This window comes from Chinchilla lanigera, unplaced genomic scaffold (genome assembly GCF_000276665.1).
Source record: "Chinchilla lanigera isolate Chin_1 unplaced genomic scaffold, ChiLan1.0 scaffold00131, whole genome shotgun sequence".
Classification (NCBI taxonomy): domain Eukaryota; kingdom Metazoa; phylum Chordata; class Mammalia; order Rodentia; family Chinchillidae; genus Chinchilla; species Chinchilla lanigera.
In genome coordinates, this window is record NW_004955532.1 from 1227493 (window position 1) to 1246232 (window position 18740).

Genomic DNA, 18740 nt, shown 5'->3' on the forward strand with positions numbered 1-18740 from the left:
TGGAGCTCGCGGAGCCCGCGCCGCGCCGGCCGCGCCGGGGCTTGCTGTACCACCTGGGCCTCGACAGCAGCGACGACGACCTCTGAGCGCGACGGACGTGGCTGCCGGCCTGTCGGTCTCAGCCAGGGGACAGGCGCAGAGCGCTCGCACGGCTCTCGGAGGAAGTCCAGGCCCGCGCGGGGCCGCTCACGGCCACAGGCCCTGCTGGAGAGGGACGGGTGCACCCTCGCTTCTCGGGAGCAAGTGCGCGGGGTGGGCGTGCGGTGCAGCCTGCTGGCGGGCGGCGGCCCGGCTCCCAAACACGACAGCTTTCACCTTCAGAGGACTCCCGGCACTTGAGCGGTGCCTGCCGGGGCCTCGGGTCATTCTTTCTTCATCCACGTATGGCGCCGGGAGTTTGCCTGTTACAGGTCGCGCGAAGCCAGTCAGCGCGTGAGCAAGGAGGGCGCAGCGCGCACACGAACTGTCGAGCCCCGCTGCTGACGAGACGGAGGGCTCCGTTGCTTCCTGGCCGTTTCCCCTGGTTTTTCAACCACTGCTAACCCTGGCAAGGCCTGCAGACCCGTGTTACCGCTGGAAAGCAGGGGCCTCTCCGAGACTGGCTTTCTCCTTACATGTTCCTAAAGTTTTTTTAATTTTTCCAACATGCATTTCTTTTGTAATTAAAATATAAATTAAAAATACAGATAAAACCCCTAAAAGCATTTTCATTCTTTGTTGAACTGATCTTCCAGTTTGATTTGTTTACTTAAGAAATGAAATAGATTAGATATATGTCTTGGTTACTTTTTTCTTGCTGCTGGGACAAAATACCCGATGCCCAAAATTAAGGAAGGAAAGGTTTATTTTGCTTACAGTTCGTGGAAGTTTCAGTCCGTACTTGGCAGATTATAAGGCACAGTGGCACATGGCAAAGGCTGCATCTCAGGGCGACAGAACACAGCAGAGCAGCAACCACACGCCAGGGCAGACTGGGGAGGAATGGCCTCACGCACTCTTTTCCTCTCCCTTACATGTGCAAACTGTCCACCCCAGGGCGGGTGCAGCTCTCACACCCACAATCATTCAACTCTAATAGCCTGCCCATGGTCGCATGAGGCTTTGGAGGGGACACACAGACATAAACCATAACAATATATATGATCTTTTTGTTCTCTAGGTGTCCCCCAAGATGGTTTTGAATAAGCAATATTTCATTCAAACTGGTTTTTCTTTTCCTCTGTTGTATAACACTTAAAATCCTCATGGAATGGATGCTTTCCAGAATTTTCCCATTCCCAAACCAGTACAATAAGTGATCTTAGAGCCAGGCGTGATAGGGCATGCTTGTGATCCCAGCACTCAGGGGGCTGAGGCAGGATTGCTATGTGTTGGAGGCCAGCCTCAGCTTATAGTGAGACCTTGTCTCGAAAAATCAAAATAAATAAGAGCCAGACATTGGGCCCACAGAGTGCAGTGTCATAGAAAGCAATGGATTTTTACTTCTTATGCTTTATTTTCAGGAATGTGTGTCCCATAAAACTCTGGAGGAGCCTGGCCATAGCAGCATGCATCTGAAATCCCAGCTACATGGGAGGCTGAGGCAGAAGGATCATGAATTCCAGTCCCGCCTAGGGAATTTAGCAACACCCTGTCTCAAAAAATAGGGCAGGGGCTATAGCTCAGTGCAAAGGCCCTGGGTTCAATCCCCAGTACTGCAAAAAATGAAAGTTAAGAACTAAATTAAAAGGGCTGGGAAGGGGCTGGGGATATAGCTCAGTGGCACAGGGCCTGCCTGGCAAGTGCAACATCGTGAGTTCAATTCCTGCACAGCAGTAGAGGCCTTCCGAAGCATGTGCAAAGCCCTGAGTTTAACCTCCATTACTGGAAAAAAAAGTATGCTAGAACTTGGGAACCTGAACCAGGGATGGTGAGTTCAAGGCCAGCCTGCACAACATAGTAAACCCTCTCTCCAAAAACAAACCAGCAGGCCCTGGTGGGGCACGCCTGTAATCCCAGCACTCTGGGAGGCTGAGGCTGAAATCCTCTCAAAAAATTAAAAAAAAAAAAAAAAAAGAAAGGACTGGGGACATAGCTTCCTGTAAAGGCCCTGAGTTCAATCCTAAAAAAAAAAACTCTGGAGGTGCTGGATTTGCCTGAAGCACCTGAGGCCTAGCGGCCAAACTCCACGCTGCAGTGCTCTCACTCCAGGTAATGGAGCCTGGCGCAAGCAGGGCAGCCTCAGCTGGGGCGGAGAGGAAGGCGGGTATAGGCTCTGCCTCAGACTGTCCTAGTGTTCTCTGCAGCCTCCACAGCCTCCCCTGCTGGTTTCCATTGTTTGTGCAAGGAAAAAGCGCAGCCACACCCTGAGTTCCTTCTAGCCCTTTCTGGACTGAACCGAGCTGTCTGCTGAGCTGTTAGCATGAGGCTGATAGACCAGAGTCCCTGAACCTCTAAATCTCTCTACATCTTTATACTTTAGATTCAACAGTTTACTATTTAGTCTTTTTTTTTTTTTTTTTTAAAGGTAGATCTGTATATGTTGCCCAGGCTGGTCTAGAATTCTTGATTTAAAGTATCCTCCTGCCTCAGCCTCCCTAGTACCTGGGACTACAGGCATGTATCACTGTGTCCAACTCATTTTATTCCAAGTTGACACCCTGGGGGGAGAACTCTATCCATATTCATAACTGTGACCTTCTTGAAGGGTCTAACTTTAAAATGCCAAAGAAGGGCCTCTGGCTCTTGATTCTGCTTTTACGACATCCTGTGTTTCTTCAGAAATATTGCACCCTGTAGAGTGAAGTGGAAGTTCAGAGTGAGTCAGGCATTTGCAGAATGAGGGATAAACTATCTCCTAACAAGACTAAGTTAATTAAAGTCACACCACCCGTCTCTAGTGATCACCAGGAAAGGATATTGTTTATTTTCGCCCTAGGGCTTTTCCACCCCTTCTTTAACACCGTGTTCCTGCGCACTGGCCCAGCGTGCGTGTGAGGGTTTGCAGAGGCTCCGGGAGCTGCGGGCGGCTGCGCAGGGCAGAGGGTTGGGCGCTGCCTGTGGGTAGCTCCTCTCCCAGTCCCACTCCAGCAGCTGCAGCCCAAGGGTGGGAGCGAGGCTGGCCGGCTGGCAGTCCAGGGTCATTCACCCACAGAGAGGCCTCTCCTCACTTCCTGGTCATCCGCAGCACCACTTCCCTGCCTCTGTTTAGCCTGCTCACCCTGCTCTCCCTGTGAAGTAGTACTCACCTGTGTGCTTGTGTTTCCCTCGCCCCACCCAGGGATAAAATCTCCAGAAGCAAGGGCGGTATCTGCCCTGCTGGCCCTGGTCCTGCTGTGTCCTCAGCGTGAGGGAAAGTGCCTGGCACTAGTCACTAGCACATACTTGCTAAATACTCACTGAGGCCAGGGATATAGCTCAGTGGCACAAGTTCCTTCCTGTCAAGCGCAAGGTCCTGAGTTCAATTCCCAGTACCAAATAAAAAACTTACTGAGGTCAGGGATTGTTTTTGTTTGTTTGTTTGTTTGTTTTTCCAGTACCGGGGATCGAACTCACAACCTTGCGCTTGCAGGGCAGGTGCTGTGCCTCTGAGCTAAATCCCTAGCCCCCATGGTTTTTTTTGGAAACAGTGTCTTACTATGTAGCCCTGCTTGGCCTCAAACTGTGGTCATCCTCCTGTCTTCTGCCTCCTCAGTGCTGGGATTACAGATGTATGCCATCATGTCTGGCTTTTTCTTTTCTTTTTTTTTTGCAGTATTGGGGATTGAGCCCAGGGCTTTTGCACTGTGCTACTGTGCTATATCCCCAGCCATTTATTTCCTTATATATACAGAGTCCACACACACAGTATATATATATATACACACACACACTTCAGGAAAAGGAAAATGTATAAATATTTTAATAGTAAGTTTATTGTGACACCATGAGATTAATACAAGTTCCCCACGGCCTGTGCAATTATAAGAGGTGCTCAAAGTGGTGGCTGTGAGCTTCCAGACATTTGTTAGTGTGGTGACTTGGGTAACCTCGGTCACTGAGATTGCTGCACATTTTCAATTTTTTCTCTAAGGGCCGGCAGTGTAGTGGGTTTTCTGTGATATACATCATCATCTAGGGCCCCCTATATAAGGGTAACACCATCTGTTGAAAAACATTAGTTTTTCTTTTCCTGAGGTGTGTATAAATTTCTTTTGGCAGGCTCTGTATTTATTTGAGACAGGGTCTCACTAAGTTGGCTAAGTTGCCCAGGCTGGCCTTGAATTTGTGATCCTCCTGCCTCAGCCTCCCAAAGTACTGGAATTACGGGCATGCACCACTGTGTCTGGCAAGAGTTTGCGTTCTGACGCAACAGCTTCCTGTAGCCCTGTGCTGAGAGCGGAGCCTTTTTACAGTACCCCTTATGGTTTCCCTTTCACGGCCTGAGAAGCTCTAAATGGCTTCTCGTATTTCCTGCAGTATGCCCACTAACCTCTCCCTGGCCAGTTCCCAGGAACTTTCCTGTCACCCAGGGTCCCAGAAAGCAGCATCCCTGCCCTCAAGAAAGACACTGGAGTGCCAGGCATGGTGGCACACGCCTGTAATCCCAGCACTCAGAAGGCTGAGGCAGGAGGATCGTGGAGACCAGCCTGGGCTGCAGAGTGAGCTCAAGGCCAACCTGAACTGCATAGCGAGACCCAGTCTCAAAAAAAAAAAAAAAAAAAAAAAAAAAAAAAAAAAAAAAAGAAAGACAGTGAGACAGTGGATGCCGGGCATGGTGCCATATACTTATAATCCCAGCATTTGGGAGGCTGAGGCAGGAGGATTACAGCAAGTTGGAGGCCAGTCTGTACTACATAGGGAGTTCAAAGCAAGCCTGGATTATGCAGTGAGACCCAAGCAAAAACAAAAAAGAAAGACAGTGGATTCTTACAGGAGTTGAGCAGTTTTTAAATTTTTAAATGCCAGACTTTAGGCCCAAACTCATCAAATCAGACATTTTCCAAACAGCTTAGGACAGAGAGACTTCCACACTAGGGCTGGGATCCGCGGTCAAATTTCCCGAGTAAACTTTGTTTCCTCTCTAAACATTCCTTTCGCTGGGCTTGATGGCGCTCGCCTGTAGTCCCAGCACTGGGAAGGCTGAGGCAGGAGAACTGCCGTGAGTTCAAGGCCATCCTGGAACACATAATGAGTTCCAGACCAGCCTCAACTACATCTTGTCTCCAAAAACAAAACAAATACTCAGCTAGAACCTAAAATATTAACGTTTTCCCACACTCTGTGAAGAGTAGAGAAGCCGCCTGCTGGCCTACCCGCCTGTCTCAGGGCGGCCGCGCTTCGTCACTCATCCTCAGCGGGCCCTCCAAAGCCTCCCTTGCCTGCAGGGTTCACTGGCGCTCGCTGCCCTGAGGCCGCCAGAGAGGCCGCGCCGTTTCAGGGGGGAGTGCGGCCCTTCTGCAACTCCTCCTCAGTCCTCTCCGGCCCTCAGCCCGCTCCTCGCCGTCCACAACCCTTCTGGCAGCTTCTGGGAGACGGCAAGGGGAGGGTCCCGGAGAAGGCGGAGGAGCAGGGCCGGCGGGGGCTGCGCGGGGCAGCCTGAGACCCAGAGAGCAGAGGGGAGGCTGTGGAGGCCGTGGGCAGCCCCCGCAGGGGCTCGGGCGGCTAACGAGCGCCCCCACGCGGCCCCGGCAAGAGCCCTGCGCCTAGAGCCAGACCCTGCGCCAGCCAGGCAGCCGCGCTCCGGGTGCGGCCGCGCTGCGGTCCAGACTCGCCCGCGATGTCACGGCTTCCTACCCTGGGCCTTTCCCCCAGTACTGGGAATCCAACCCAGGGGTGCTCCACCACCGAGCCACATCCCCAGCCCTTTTATTATTCTGAGGCAAGGTCTCACCTGATCACCCTGGCAGGACTCCAACTTGCAATCCTCCTGTCTTTGTTGTTATTACAGACGTGTGCCCCCATGCCCAGCCTTCTATTTTTTTTTTTTGGCGGGAGGGTTGGTACCGGGAATCGAACTCAGGACCTTGTGCTTGCCAGGCAGGCGCTTGTGCCCCTGAGCTATATCCCCAGCCCCCAGCCTTCTGTTTTGAGAAAGGATCTCCCTGTGTAGCTCAGGATGGCCTCAAACTCACAATCGTCCTGCCTCGGCCTCCTGAGTGCTGGTGTTACAGATGTGCACCTCCATGCCTGGCTAGGCCATGCCTATTGTCTTAGAAAGAGCTGCTGCTCGGGCCTGCTGGGGCCTCCTTCAGCCACTCATGTGTGTGCTTGTTCCTGCCCCTCCCCGCCCAGCCTCCCCCAGCCCCGCAGCCTCCCTTCTAGGAGTTTCTCCAGGCCAGGCCTCCTTCCGTGCTGCCCCACAGCCTCCCGGTCTGTTCACACAGCTGCTGTTTAGCGGCGCTGGCATGAACACCGGCGGCTGCAGCCGTGGGATGTGGGCGTCTCTCCGCCCAGGGTTGGCGGCCCCACTTCTCACAGCCCTTGTGCTGTGTGTGAGCTGGATTCGCAGCTTGCAACTAGCAGGCTCTGAGGCTCCTCTTTATTCTTGAATCTGCCTTGTTTCTATTTTGGTTCTGGTTTTCACATTGCAGTTTGTTGTTTCCACGGAGACAATTCAGAGACTGCTGGCCTGCCGGGCTGAGGGGGGGGGGGGCATCCACACAACACGTTTAGCTCCTTGGACATGACGGGGTCACCTGTCCCGTCTCCCTGAGCGTGATATGGTCCCCGCTCCCTGCAGACCTAAGGAAGTTTATTAAATGAGAGGTTCTGGACTCCTGTCCCCGTGGGAGAATGACCCCTACCCTGTTCTGAGCAGGCGAGCACACATCTTCCCAAGGCACAGATGCACACAACAAAGGCCAGGTCTCTTTGGGCACCTGAGGGAGGCAGAGCGGGCGACGACAGCAGCAGGGAGCTGCGGGGGCCTGTGTGCCACCCCTGCCATCTGGGCTTGGCATGCTGGAGGCCTGGCTTGTCTGCTTGCTGATCAGTGGGGAAAAGTCCCTCATTCAGGGATCCCAAGCTGAACTGCCCGTTTGATAAATCTAAGTTTTCACACAAAGCCTTTGCTAAAACAAAGGTTACCTCTCTCTCTGGCCAGGAAAAGCCCAAGCCCTTCCTACCTCACCCCCTGCTGTGCTGGGTCCTCATTCCCAAGGTCCACAGTCTCCACCCTGTGGAGAAAAACTCCTCTCATTCTAGGTTTCATTCTAGGTTTCTTTACTTTTTTTTTGTCTTTTTGAGACAGGGTCTCGTCTTGCTATGCAGTTCAGGCTGGCCTTGAGCTCACTCTGTAGCCCAGCCTGGCCTCAAATTCGCAGTGATCCTCCTGCCTCAGCCTCCCGAGTGCTGGGATTACAGGCGTGAGCCACCATGCTCGGCCTCTCGTTCTAGTTTTCTGAAGTTAGGGCCTGTTTACAGCAGCCGGTTCCTCTGCGAAGTGTGGCCTGGGGAGGGACGCGATCCTGACCAATGGACGGCTGCTGAGGAGCTGTGCTGAGACCCAGAGCACCAGAACTCTTCCTGTAAGCTTTCCTGCTGCGGTCCCTGGACTCCACCTCAGTTCGCGGGAACTCACGGTCTGGGCTGGGCAGGTGCTTGCTGAGGGCCTCCACAGTGAGCGATGGAGATGAGGATTTTATTTATCTATCTTTTTCCAGTACTGGGAATCAAACTCAGGGCCTCACACTTGCCAGGCAGGCGCTGTGCCACTGAGCTAAATCCCCAGCCCCGAGAGGATTTTAAAACAAAACAAGCCAGGGATATAGCTCAGCAGCACAGCGCCTGCCTGGCAAGTGTGAGGCCGTGAGTTTGACTCCTGGAACCAAAACAAAACAAAACCTTAGGGCCAGGGTGTAGCTCAGCGGTACAGCATTTGCCTAGCATGTGCGATCCCCCAGTGCCACAAACACAAAACCAAACAGCCAGGTGTGCTGGTGGACATTTACAGTCCCAGCCCTTTGGGAGTATGAGCTCTGTCTGGGTAATTTAGCACTGTTCAAGGCTGTATCAAAACGAAAATTTAAAAAGGGTCAGCGGATGTAACCCTTAGCTTAGTGAGATGCCCTTAAGTTCAATTCCTAGTACCACACAGTTTTTTTCTTTTTTTTTTGTTTTTTAGAAATGATAATGCCCACAGCAGATGAGTTAGAAAATACATGAAAATAAACACCTCTCATTTCCCCATAACAGTAACCCCACTACTAAGTGCGGGGATTGAACCAAGACCTCACAGTGAGCTACATTCCCAATGCTTTTTTTTTATAATAGTAAAATACGCTTGTTAGGCAGAGACGGTTTCTCCTTTTGCTAATGAGTGATTTTCAGCTGTAATATCACCGAGCTGAACAAGTAAGTCGCCTCTGACTACATAAGGAAAGTAATCATGCTAAGTGGATAAACATCGCTATTCATTTACTGGACTGACTCTCCCTCTAACACTTCAGCAGCTTGGAGGTAGAGCGTATCGTACATTAACTGCAAGAATAATCAAATGAGAAATTCTTTCTTGAGATCACAACTATGAAAGCCTGTGGTTATACACATGCTGCATTTGTGTGGGAACCATGAAATGCATTTGCCTGTATTCCTTGCCTAGTCCCATCAGTCACCTAGCAGGAGAGACACCGCCTGAGATGTGCTTGTATAACTTCAGTAAACCTCAGCACGACAGGAACGAGATGCAGCATCCTTCCGCTGTGGGTCAAGGCAAGAAGGAAGGAGGTCACAGGAAAGAATAAATAAAAACTGTTACAACTGAGAAACTTCTCGTTATGTTTCCTCATGATGCTGCCTTCATCTTCACATAAGCACGATAGCATAATTCAAGTTCAATAAATTAGAAATCCTAATATTTAAAATTTGCCTTGACTAGCTGAGCATGGTGGTGCATGCCTGTAATCTCAGCACTCGGGAGGCTGAGGCAGGAGGATCGCTGTGAGTGCGAGACCAGCCTGGGCTACAAAGTGAGCTCAAGGCTAGCCTGGACTGCACAGCGAGACCCTGTCTCAAAAAAGGACAAAAAAATAAAAAAAAATTATACTTAAAATTTACCTAGACTTTCAGTCATCACCCTGTTAACAACCAAAACAAACACACAGGAAAGGGTGCTATGAGACAGCTATGCTGGGGTTGGCTTCTTGCCACATTAACTCATGTTTACAGAGAAGGGATCATGCATCTCAGTTGCTCACAAGCTAGGAGATCACCATGAATTCTGCACTGCCTAACTGCAAGCAGAATACAGCACTTACAACAGGTTATAAATAAGCCGGCTGTCAAGCAGAGAGCCAGCCCCAACAATGACACATTATTTTAGAAGACCTAAGGCAATGAATTCCATTTCCAGTGGAAAAAAAGCTGTACAAACAAGCTTAAAACTACTTTTTTGTGCCAGGGTTATAAAATGTGCCTTTTAATAAAAGCTTGACCCAAACGCCAGGAACTTCAGGAAAGAATCCAGGTGGAAGGGGAAGAGTTATTTCACTTAGGAAAGACAACCACTGTCATTTTCCTAATCTTCTAATGTACAGTTTAGATATCAACAGCTGCTGCCACACTCCACACCATTCCTATGCACCGGCGCAATAACAAGATCTAAGTGCAATTATCTTTTCAAACACTGGGTCAAGGCTTTACATAAAAATATCATCCCACTTTTCCCCCCTAAGTTTCTAAGATATTGCATGCTTTCTTCAACCTCTGCAGCCATCCAGGAATTTTAGGGAGATTGCGCGTGATGGTTCATCGAAGTCAGCCGGAGGCCCTGGCTCCTGAAGTCTCACAGGGTGAGGGCAGCGCTGCGGCCACCGGCTCCACCCGCAAGGACCTCATCAGTCACCCACAGTCCAGGAGGCAGATGTGCGTGGGAGGCCGAAAGCAAATCGGGTCCGCGTACGCGAAGTCTATCCTACCGACCACGCTCTGGATCTTTTCCTCTGCTCCCTCTTTCCCAGGCTCGTGAACTCCTTTAGGCAGATACAGTGCAAGGCCAGTCCTGTGAGCTGTCCTGACCTGCCCCTCTTCAGTCAGCTGAGTTGCTAGCGCAGTCTGGCCAGCTGCTGGAGGACTGGCTGTATCTGGAACTTGCTGATAACGGCGGTGGTGATCCGGTCTCGCGCCCTCACCAAAGCTGGCCCGGTCCCACTGAGGCTGCTGAAGGAGGGAGATTTCCCCGTCTTCGGGGCTGGGCTGTGTGATCTGACTCTGCAACCTCACCTCAGTCTCTTCTGCTTCCCCATCCAGGCTGTTCTACCGGGTTTATGGTCTAAGCCTCGCCGCTTTCCTGTGCACTGTTCCAACAGTCTTCACTTTTTTTTAAATCTTAAACCACAGTTTAACTGTGCAGCAAGGCTGCCCTCATATTTGTGATCCTCCTGCCTCAGCCTCCCAAGTATTGGGATTACAAGTATGTGCACCCAGCTTGTTATGCTTTGTGTCTGGGTGTCCCCGCCAAAGCCACATGCAGTCATGGGGTGGGATTTTAGAGTTTACAATTGATTCATGGTCCAATGTTGGAATTATGGATGTGAGTGCTACATCTGCCCCGGGGCAGGTAGTTTCCATACCAGTGTAAGGAAGGTGTAGTGGATTGATAACTGGTGGTCAATTTATAACCCCCAGCTGAACTGAGTAAGCATGGTGCTGGGTGTGGGAGACCCACCTGGGGACTGTTGCCAGCAGCACAAAAGGCAGAGCTGGAGAAGGAGATAGAGGCTGTTGGGCACTGAGAGAGGCTGTTGGGAGCTGGTAGAAGATGTAAGGAGCTATTGGTTATTTTGGAGGAACTCATCATGCTGGCTTTCCTGATGAACTTGGCTGTTTTCATCCTGTGAGGAGCTCAGGACCTCGTTGGCACTCAGAATGGTTTTGGTTCACTTTGGGGGAGCTTTGGTCCTCACTTGGAGCATTGCTTCCTGGTTCCAGAGGGGAAGATGGTGCACTGCTGTTTCCTGGAAGAGCTTGCTGCGTTGGCTTCCCTGATGTGAACTCGGCCATCTTGATCATTGGAGGAGCTCAGCACCTCACTGTTGCTGAGGATGGCTGTGGTACCTTTCAGGGGAGCTCTGGTTCTTCTGAGTATCGCTTCCTGGCTCCAGTGCAGTTCCCTCAGCCTGCTACAGATCCTTCATCCTGCTGGCACAGACTTCCTAGATTCCACTACTGACCTTTAGGCCTTCACAGCAGATCCGTGAAACACGCCTGCATAAAATATTGTTATGGGCTCTGGGTCTCCAGTTGGATTTTTGGGAGGCATTGTTGTGAGCTCTAGGTATTCAGCTGGACTCAAGCAGGACATTATCATGGGATCCAGGCCCTCAGCTGGATTCCTGGTTTATAGTGTGTGGACAGATTTCCTGCACTCTCTTGTATATGATTCTTGGGTGACTATTATAGATAATCTTGTAAAGTATATGTCCTGTATTATATTGTTCTTTTGGGCAAAATAAGCCCCAAACCAACACAGAAGGGAAAGAGGCTGCTTGCCATCACTCCTCCCTTTTGCTCTTGCTGCTTTTGCTGTTTTCCACCACCATGAATGGTTGGCCTCTGCCATGTGCCACTCCGCCTTGGAGCAAGCCAAGTATGGACTGAAACCTCCACAAACTGTGAGCTAAATAAACCTTTCCTTCCTTAATTTTGGGCATCAGATATTTTGTCTCAGCAATGAGAGAAAAGTAATCAAGATAGAATTTGGTACCAGGAGTGGGGCTGTTGCTGTGACTACACCTGGCCATATGGTTCAAGAGCCTTTGGAAATGGCTTGAGGGAAGTGTTTGGAAAGGTTTGGAGAGGTCACCTGAAAGAGTAGAGCTCAAATGCCTTCAGCAGTTCTGTATGGGAGATTCTGGTCAGAGCTCAGCGGACCAGAGGCAGATAAAAATCCTGCCAGTAAAGACCAGGCTCAGAAGGTTTCTGCTGGAAGGATTGCATTGTTGTTAGACTCCAGACGATACATGTTATGGCTTGGCAGAAAGTTTGTCTGCATTTTGCTTGTGTCCAGAAACTTTGTCTAAGACTGAGATTAAGGGCGGTGGACTAATTAATCTGGCAGAAGAAATTTCAAAGCAGTCGAATGTTGAGGCGGTGGCATGGCTGTTGGGGGCTTTTAGCCAGATTTATATTGAGAATCAAGAGCAAAGAGCCCAGCAGGATGATTTAAAATGTGAGTTTGGCCAGAAAGGAAGCTCCAGTAAAGCTGTGGATTGAAAAGATAGAGCTGAGATCTCCACTGCTGAGAAGGAATGCGAGAATAGAAAAGATGGCCTGAGCATATCAAAAGAAGCAGCAAGTCTCCACCCTTTGCAGCCTCAAAACTTCAAAGGTGAAAGACCTTGCCTTGAGTAGAAAGCTGCAGAGTGCCATGTTCCAGAGTGGTGGCAGCATAGAGAATTTGCTCCTCAGAATTGGATTCAGAGCACCCAGTGATCCAGACACTTGACCCCTATGGCCCAAGAGAGGGCAAAACCTGGCTACTGCTCCAGGTGGCAGCAGACCTTGGCGTGATACACATGGCACTGGTTTTAGGTGCATGCCAAATGTAAGAGTTCTGAGGTTAAGCAGGCTTCCCCTTAGATTTCAGAAGGCCTGGGAGGCCAGGCAGTGTGCCCCTGAGAGGGCAGTGGGTGAAGCTGTGTGAGCGAAAGGTGCACTGGAGACCCCAGAAGTTTGGAAAAGCTAGGACCGTGGATTGTCTGAGGAAAGCTGCGAGGAAACAAAGTGGGTCCAAGAGAGAAGCCATGGGAGCTGTAACCACCAGAAGGGCCATAGGGGTGGGGTCACACCAGCCCTTTGGAGCTCACAATGTGCCACAGATTGCTTCAGATGCTGCATGTGGAACTACAGGACATGTTAGCCCTGCTGGATGTTGGACTTGCTTTGGTCCCAATGCTCTGTATCCCTGTTTGCACCTTTTGGAATGATAGTATTTATTTTGTGCCATTGGGTGTTGGAAGTTTAACTTTTCATTTGTACTGGGGCTCTCAGATAAGCGTTTGCCTTACATCTGGGGGGAGACTTGGGACTTGGACGTTTCAGCAGTGCTGAAACTGTTAGGACTTTGGCAATGCTTAGAGATGGACTACAGTGTCTTTTGCATAAAGGGATGGGCATGAGTCTTTGGGGGAATCAGGGGTGGATGTTATGTTTTGTGTCAGGGTGTCACCCTCAAAGCCACATGCAGTCACAGGGCAGGCTTTTAGAGTTTATGATTGATTCATGGTCCAATGTTGGAATTTTGGGTGTGAGTGCCACACCTGCCCTGGGGCAGGTAGTTTCCATACCAATGTAAGGGAGGGAGGCTGCTTGCTGCCACTCCTCCCTTTTGCTTTTGCTGCTTTTGCTGCTTTCCACCACCATGAATGGTTGCCCTCTGTCATGTGCCACTCTGCCTTGGAGCCAGGTCAGTATGGACTAAAACCTCCACAAGCCATGAGCTGAATACACTTTCCTTCCTTCACTTTGGGTGTCGGGTATTTTGTCTCAGCAACGAGAGAAAAGTAACCAAAATACAGCTCTTCCAATATTTTTTGCTCATATCCATTTTTACAAACTTAGAATCAATTGTACTTTTTAAACAAAAAGGGGCTGTGGATATAGCTCAGTGGTAGTCCTCACCTAGCATGTCCAAGGTCCTCAGTTCAATCCCCAGCACCACACACACACACACACACACGCACGCACACAATTGTAATTTTTTGTTGTTTTTTCAAAATAGGGTCTTACTATGTAGTATGGACTGGCCTTGAACTCTTGGCAGTCCTCCTGTCTCAGCCTCCCAGGTGCTGAGGTTATTATAGGTGTATGCCACCACATCTTTTTTTTTTTTTTTTTTTTTTGGTCTTTTTGGGACAGGGTCTCACTATGCAGTTCAGGCTGGCCTTGAGCTCACTTTGTAGCCCAGGCTGGTCTCGAACCTGTAACAGTCCTCCTGCCTCAACCTCCCGAGTGCTGGGATTATAGGCATGTGCCACCATGCCTGGCTACATCCAGCTTTTCAATTCTAAAAGAATTTTAGATTTAGAAAAAAACTGCAAAGGTAGTGAGCCCGTATATACACTCCACCCAGCTATGGCAGTGTTAACATTTTAACTATTTATCTGGTGAAACCAACATCAAAACGCTAAATTGAACTTCCCCCGTTTTTCCATTACCATTTCTTTCTGTTCTAGGATGCAGTCCAAGCTTCCACATTCCCTTCAGTCACTGTGTCTCCTCAGCCCCTGCTAGGCTGTTTTTGAGTCTTTGTTTTTATTACCTTGATTCTTGAATGTCTCCGGTCTGAGCTGCTCTGACGTCTGTCTCCATGGCCTAATGGGGCTGCATGGGACGTGGGTTTTGGTTGGACCACAGGGGGCGCCCTCACCACATCCTCAGGACAACACCCACAGGCCACCATGGTGAAGGCAGTGTCTTGCAGGGCTCTCCAAAGTAAGTTTACAAGTACAGGATGGCCTTTTTTTTTTTTTGGTGGTACTGGGAATTGAACTCATGACCTACTGCTTGCAAGGCAGGCGCTGTGCCACTGAGCTATATCCCTGACCCAGTAAGTTTACAAGTTTTCTTTTCCTTACTCTTCGGGAAAGAGTCAATCTAGCTGATCCTTACACGGTGGCGATGTGTGAGGGGGCAGGAATTCGGCTTCTCTGTCTGAGTGCCCAGCATGATGGACACACCTGTAATCCCAGTGACTCTGGAGGCTGAGGCAGGATACAAAATGTGAGCCCAACATGGGCAACTTAGTGGAACCTGTCTCAAAATAAAAAATAGTAACTGGGCATGGTGGTGCTTATAATCCCAGCACTTAGGAGGCTGACGTAAGAGGAGTGCTAGGAGTTCAACACCAGCTTGGGCTACATAGTGAGCCCAGGGCTAACCTGAATTACATAGCAAGACCCTGTCTCAAAAAAACAGAAAGAAAAGGTCTGGAGATGTAGGTCAGTGTGAAGGGCCTGGGTTTAACTGAGAGAAAGAGAGGCAGAGACACAGACACCAACTCCAGATGGGGTATTAGGAATGTGGCAGTTTGGGTTTTGAGACAGGATCTCATTATGTAGCCCAGGCTGGCCTTACTATGGAAACCCTCCTGCCTCAGCCTCCTGAGTGCTGGGATTACTGGCATGCGCTACCAAACTTGGCCTGGTTAGGTTTTATAGATCTTAAATAGCCGGGCATCACTCCACCCAGCCCACCCAGGGCCCGCTAGGGTGCTGCGAGCTGTAAGAGCCTGGCTTCCCCCTCCTACAGGGACCAACACCGGCAGCGACGCCCACCTGACACAGGCAGCCTCAGGCTGCACTGCCGCTCACGGCAGCGCCAGGGCGGGGCAGGCTGTGCAAGGGAGTGCGCGGCTCTGCCTCCACACCCAGAGGGGTCACCAGGTTGGGTGAAGAGGGCCTGACTCTTCCTAGGTGGCCCAGTGGGCAATCACTAAGCTACTGGCCTTTCCCCCACCCTGTAGCTCAAATATATTTTACAAACAGCCCAGTGCCGGCTTCCTCACCCCCATTCTCCCTTAGCAGCTCAAGGTGCAAGCCCCGTGTGGTGCTGCACGCCTGTAATCCCAGCACTTGAGAGGCTGAGGCAGGAAGATCACAAGTTCAAGCCCAGCCTGGGCAGCTAAGTAATTTATCAAGACACTGTTTCAAAAAATTTTTTTTTCAAGGGCTGGGGATGTAACTCAGTGAGAAGCTCCCTGGATTCAATTCCCAGTAACGAAAAGTAGTTTTTCCACATAATTTCTAAGGATTTCCTTTCTTTCCAAGGTTGGGGCTGCTACGCAGCTGCTCTGCTCACAGCCTGGGGCAGGGGCCTGGCCCTCCCGTCATTCCCTGTCCTGTCTTGGGGCAGCAGGGCCGCTGGCACGGGAGCCACCTGAGGTCGCCAGGCCTGCAATGGGGTGGGTGAAGTCCAGGTACGAAGGCGGCCAGAAAACCCAGTTACTTTTCCTCTCTGTTCTCTCCGCTGGGGCAGTGTGTGTGCAGGGGCGTACGTGGGGCCCCTGCTGAGGCCCTCCTGGTGGGAAGGACAGGCGGGGATGGAGGCGAGCTGGGACTGGATGTGAGGAGGGTGTGGGCGCACGAAGGGCAGAGCGCCCGGGCGGGTGGAGACGTGTGTTGGGCCACCACAGGGTCCGGCCCAGGTCCAGCCTGATCCTGGCTCCGTGCCGAGCGAGCTGGCCTGAGATGGATGGTCCCTAGGGTGCACAGAGCTCACCCGCGCCTGGATTCTGTAGGTTTTCAGGGCCCTGGAGAACAACACCAAGACTCACCAGAGGCGTAACTCACCGCTACCTGGGTGTGCGAACTGGATATATTGAACATCAACCAAAAAATACTTTCAAGATATCAATAAAAGTCAAAAAATATAAATAGTAAGAAACATCTCAAAGCAACAGAATACCAGGAGTGGGCTCTCAGCTGAAGGAACACAAGTAACGAAAAGTGAAACGGGGCTTGGGAATTCGGGTTCCACCAATCCTCGGGAAAACGTGGCCCCTGGTGACCACTGTGGCTGCTTCTCACAGGCTCCGTGGGGGCAGCCTCCTGCTGTAAAGAACCAAAGCTAAACTCGACTGTCCTTACTCAGCTTGGTATTTGAAATAGGTCATTAAGTTGTAGTCCTCTTCCAGGTCCAGAACTGTCTCGATGATACTCTGATCGTCGAAAGCCTGCTTGAGGCCGGGGTCGGTATCCGGGGCCTTCAGCGGGCTCTCGTCCAGAAGCAGGGCCCACGCTTCCTCCTGGAAGGGTGAATCTTGGCAGTGACCACACACACGGTTCAATTCGTTTTCAAATTCTAGTTTTCCAGCCAGTTCTTCAATAGTTCGGATGCTTGTATGGTCTTAAAAATAATAACATGGGGCTTTGCAGTTACAGTGAGTGGTTTCTGAAAGCATTTCAGACACAAGTTAAAGATCATGAAGGGAAGCCGGGCGTGGTGGTGCACGCCTGTAATCCCAGCACTCGGGAGGCTGAGGCAGGAGGATCGCTGGGAGTTGAGACCAGCCTGGGCTACAAAGTGAGCTCAAGGCCAGTCCGGCCTACACAGAGACCCCATTTCAAAAATCAAATAAACACCATGAATGGGCAGTCACTCTTTGCAGATTGTGCAGAGCTGGGCAGTCTTATCCCAGGACAGACAGGCTTGGTGCCCTCCTTTCTGACCCTGCCACTACCCAGGTCCAACCACCTGCCTGTGCCCAAGGAAGCTGTGAGTGGGAAGGTACTGAAATGCAGGGCCTGTCCTTCCTGGGGAACTGCCTCACCTGCAGGAACGACACATGAAAAACAGGGTTCTTAGGGTCATCAAAACACTGCCTGGGATGGTGAGGGCTGAGGAGAGAGCGGACAAAGGGCAAAGGCAGGGGTGACCGCAGCCCTCCTGAGGCCACTGGTTTTACGGCCTAAGGTGAGTTGCTCCCCTCACCAGCCTTTTTCACCCTTTGTAACATAGAGACCCCTCAGAGCCACGAGTTTCAGGCAGCGCCCATCGCTCTGCATCCCTAGACTAGGAACTGGGCATGCGCAGGGCTCACGTAACACACGGCGCAGAGCGCAGTTAGAATGGCGGTGCGCACACTTCCTGGTTAAGCGTGGGGTTGTGGGTGGGAGAGCTCTGAGATGCTTAGCCACTGTGCCCTCCTGTTACCACCTGTCTCCTCCCCTTTGCCTGTGTCCTGCCTCCTTCCGATCCAACTTCCTTGCCTTCTGGGACTCACCAGAACCAGACATTCAGGAAGTGGCCCGATTACTGTGTGACTTCACTAGGTCACCAGTTCTATAAAGGCATGGACAGGGTTTGATTAATTCACTGCTCCATGAACAGAATCAGCTGTGAGCAAAATAAATAGATGATAAATGAGTGCTTTTCGTTTTTCATCTAAGTCTTACAGTGACTCTGGGCCTGCATGAAGCCCCTGTCTGAGCAGAGCGCGGCGGGGCCTCCTCACTCACCGATCATGTCAAGTAGGTCCTTCGTGACTTCTTGGCTAGAACTGCTGAGAAGCACGTTTGAGTCAACTTTCACATCTCCCTCTGGGTCTTTCCTGCAGCCAAGGAGGGGAGGGGGAAAGGTGGGGAATTAGATCCTTTCAAGAAAAATATTGGAGGACTCAGTATTAGATAATCTAAAAGATAAAAATTAACTGATGATTTTAAATACTCATTTATTTTGTGATTAGAGGATAATCAGAAATTGCTAACATCAGTTAAACAGTTTTTTTTTTCTTTTTGTCGTTTTGAGACAGGGCCTCGTTATGCAGTTCAGGCTGACCTCGAGCTCACTTTGTAGCCCAGGCTGGCCTCGAAGTTGCAATGATTCTCCCGCCTCAGCCTAGAGAGTGCTGGGATTACAGGCGTGCGCCACCACGCCCGGGGAAACTAACAGATCATCACACCTCACACTACAGGCAGCGGTTCTCCTTATGAATACCAATATACATACTTCGGTTGAGCCAGTTAAATCGCTCCTTTTACTCCCTGTCTTCGGGGCAGGATGATGGGGGACTGAAATTACATCCAACATGGTGGTCCTTGTGCTCAGTCCCGGTGCCTGGACCCAGGCAGTGTGAAACTGGCTGAGGGGAGAGGGCGGGGAGACAACCTAGAGATGCGGACAGGCTTCCAGGCAGGGGAGCGGGCAGAGGAGCAGTCAGGAGGTCGGGGCCGGGGGTCCGAGGGCAAAGGAGGGGATCACAGGCTGCAGCGCAGACACAGCGGCTGAGACGGAACTAAGACCTTTGTTTCTCCAGCATAAAAAGGCGGCTACTCTAAGGCAGC

The 18740-nt window shown here is 50.9% G+C and overlaps 1 protein-coding gene across 1 annotated transcript; it reads right to left on the reverse strand.

The window, feature by feature from the left end:
- Positions 1-16239: 16239 nt before the first annotated feature.
- LOC102011802 (chromosome unknown open reading frame, human C3orf62) lies at positions 16240-18007 on the reverse strand (the record flags this gene model as incomplete). The annotated part of the gene is given in 2 exon segments (XM_005410196.2): positions 16240-16803; positions 17916-18007. Coding segments are annotated over 2 exon segments (355 nt in total), but the record flags the coding sequence as incomplete, so codon positions are not given.
- Positions 18008-18740: the final 733 nt, after the last annotated feature.